Genomic DNA, 2,022 nt, shown 5'->3' on the forward strand with positions numbered 1-2,022 from the left:
CATGAGTTCGGGAATCAATCACATTCCCAGGCAAACCTTTTTATCAAGGAATTCTGTGAACAAAACAATTTGTTCCAGCTCCTCTGCGGCCAAATTTGTGGCATCTGCTTCTTCTACTACCTGAAAGGATCTAGGAACCTAATAATGATCTGATGTCTCCTCTTTTGCTATACCTTCTACCAGATATGGAACGGTAGTAGACATCGGTTCCTGTATTTGCTCTTTGCTCATTCTTCCACTTTGCTGCTGGATAATGTGACTGCATTCATTTTCCTCGCAGCAGGTTGATCACCTCTTATCTTCTTTATCCCATCTGGTGTAGGGAACTTTAGCAATTGATGATAAGTCGATAGCACGACCTTCATTTCATGTATCCATGGCCTACCAAGGAACATAATGTATCCCATATCACCATCCACCACCTCGAACAAAGTGGTCTTCATTACACCTTCGATATGTATGGGTAGTAAAATCTCCCCTCGAGTTGTTACACTCATTAGGTTGGCTAGAAGCATTATTTTCGAAACTATGTTTTCGGTTAACTTTGCTTGTTCCAAAACCCTTAACTGGATGATATTGGCTAAACTACCTAGCTCAACCAACATACGTTTAATTTTAAAATTCAAAACATTAAGCGATATTACAGAGCGTCATTGTGCGATAAAATAAGGCCATCAGCGTCTTCTTCCGTGAAGGTAATTCCATCATCTCCTGATTTTTCTCGATCTCTCTTTCCATGAGTTAGTGATATCTTTGTCTTCTTTGCTGCCGAAAACATCACCCCATTTACTTTAACTGCACCAAAAATTATGTTTATTGTTAAACAGGGTGACCCTGCGGGCGGTTTGGCTGGTTCCGTAGCATCTCGATTCCTCGCATAATTGTTCTTGGTCCAGTCACTCAGAAATTCTCTAAGATGACCATTATTCAACAATGCTGCAACCTCTTCATGAAGATGCTGGCAGTCCCCAGTCATGCAGCCGTGCGTTCCGTGGAATTCACACCATATACCGGGATCCCTTTGACCAGGATCTGACCAAATTGGTTTCATAAATCTTGTTTCCTTGATGTTTCTCATAGCTGAAACCAATTCTACCAAACTAATATTGAAGTTGTAATCTAACAACCGGGGATATGCTGTATCTCAGGACCTCGATGGTTCTTTCTCCTGCAAAGCCCTGCTACTCCAACCATGTGGTTCTTTAATAAGGAATCTGCAAGAATTTCAAGAAAGGCAATTGAATGATCAAATAAAAGAGAGTACCATGTTAGAGCACCCTTTGTTAGGGTTTCGCCAAATGTTTTCAACATGACATATTCAATCTCATGTGGGGCCAAATCATTTCCCTTACAAGCATAGTAAAAGTTATGATATGCTCTTGTGGATCCGAAGTTCCATCATACTTTGGAATATCAGGCATCTTGAATCTTTTTTGAATCAAATCCGGGGCCGCACTTGGTTTGAACGGTGATTGCGTATACTTCTTTGAATCTGGCCCCTTCAATACTGGTGATGCTCCCGGGATCTGATCCATCCGAGCAAGGAATTCTTTAGCATTTTGATCCATCCAATCATTCATTTCCTTCATTAGCTCATGATCTGGATTTTGAAGGGATCATTTGTGTTGTTGTCATTCCCAGATCTACTACCTACACCACCTGTTTAATTTTGATTAAATTTGAACTTCTCCCTCGAAGCAACGCTACTAGTTGTTTGTGCTCTTTTGATTCGTAGGCACGTTGGGAGGGGCTCGAACTCCTCCATTGAAATTATTGGAGGCAACAGAAAGTGCTTGCTGGAGCTCCGTCATTATCTGGTCTTGTCTTGAGAGATGGTTCATGATTTTCCTTTGCCGTGCTCTCAAAACATTCACCGTTTCAACAACAGGTTCATCATCCATATCATCAGGAGTTGGACTTCTCAACTGCCGAGAATTTTGTTCTTCGTGAACTGGAGTTGTCTCATCTCCGTTGTTGTGAATTTCACTGGTTGAATCATCACGTTGGAACATATCCTCACAC

General features: G+C 41.4%; 1 protein-coding gene across 1 annotated transcript; it reads right to left on the bottom strand.

The window, feature by feature from the left end:
• Positions 1 to 640: 640 nt before the first annotated feature.
• Positions 641 to 1,078, bottom strand: LOC142180109 (uncharacterized). Its single transcript, XM_075251037.1, has one exon. It carries the CDS (start codon positions 1,076 to 1,078, stop codon positions 641 to 643), a length of 438 nt encoding a protein of 145 aa, XP_075107138.1.
• Positions 1,079 to 2,022: the final 944 nt, after the last annotated feature.

This window comes from Nicotiana tabacum, chromosome 4, assembly GCF_000715075.1.
Source record: "Nicotiana tabacum cultivar K326 chromosome 4, ASM71507v2, whole genome shotgun sequence".
Classification (NCBI taxonomy): domain Eukaryota; kingdom Viridiplantae; phylum Streptophyta; class Magnoliopsida; order Solanales; family Solanaceae; genus Nicotiana; species Nicotiana tabacum.

Excerpts from the sequence above, each read along its gene's own strand:
- LOC142180109 (XM_075251037.1), bottom strand. The coding sequence starts at position 1,078 with ATGAGAAACATCAAGGAAACAAGATTTATGAAACCAATTTGGTCAGAT.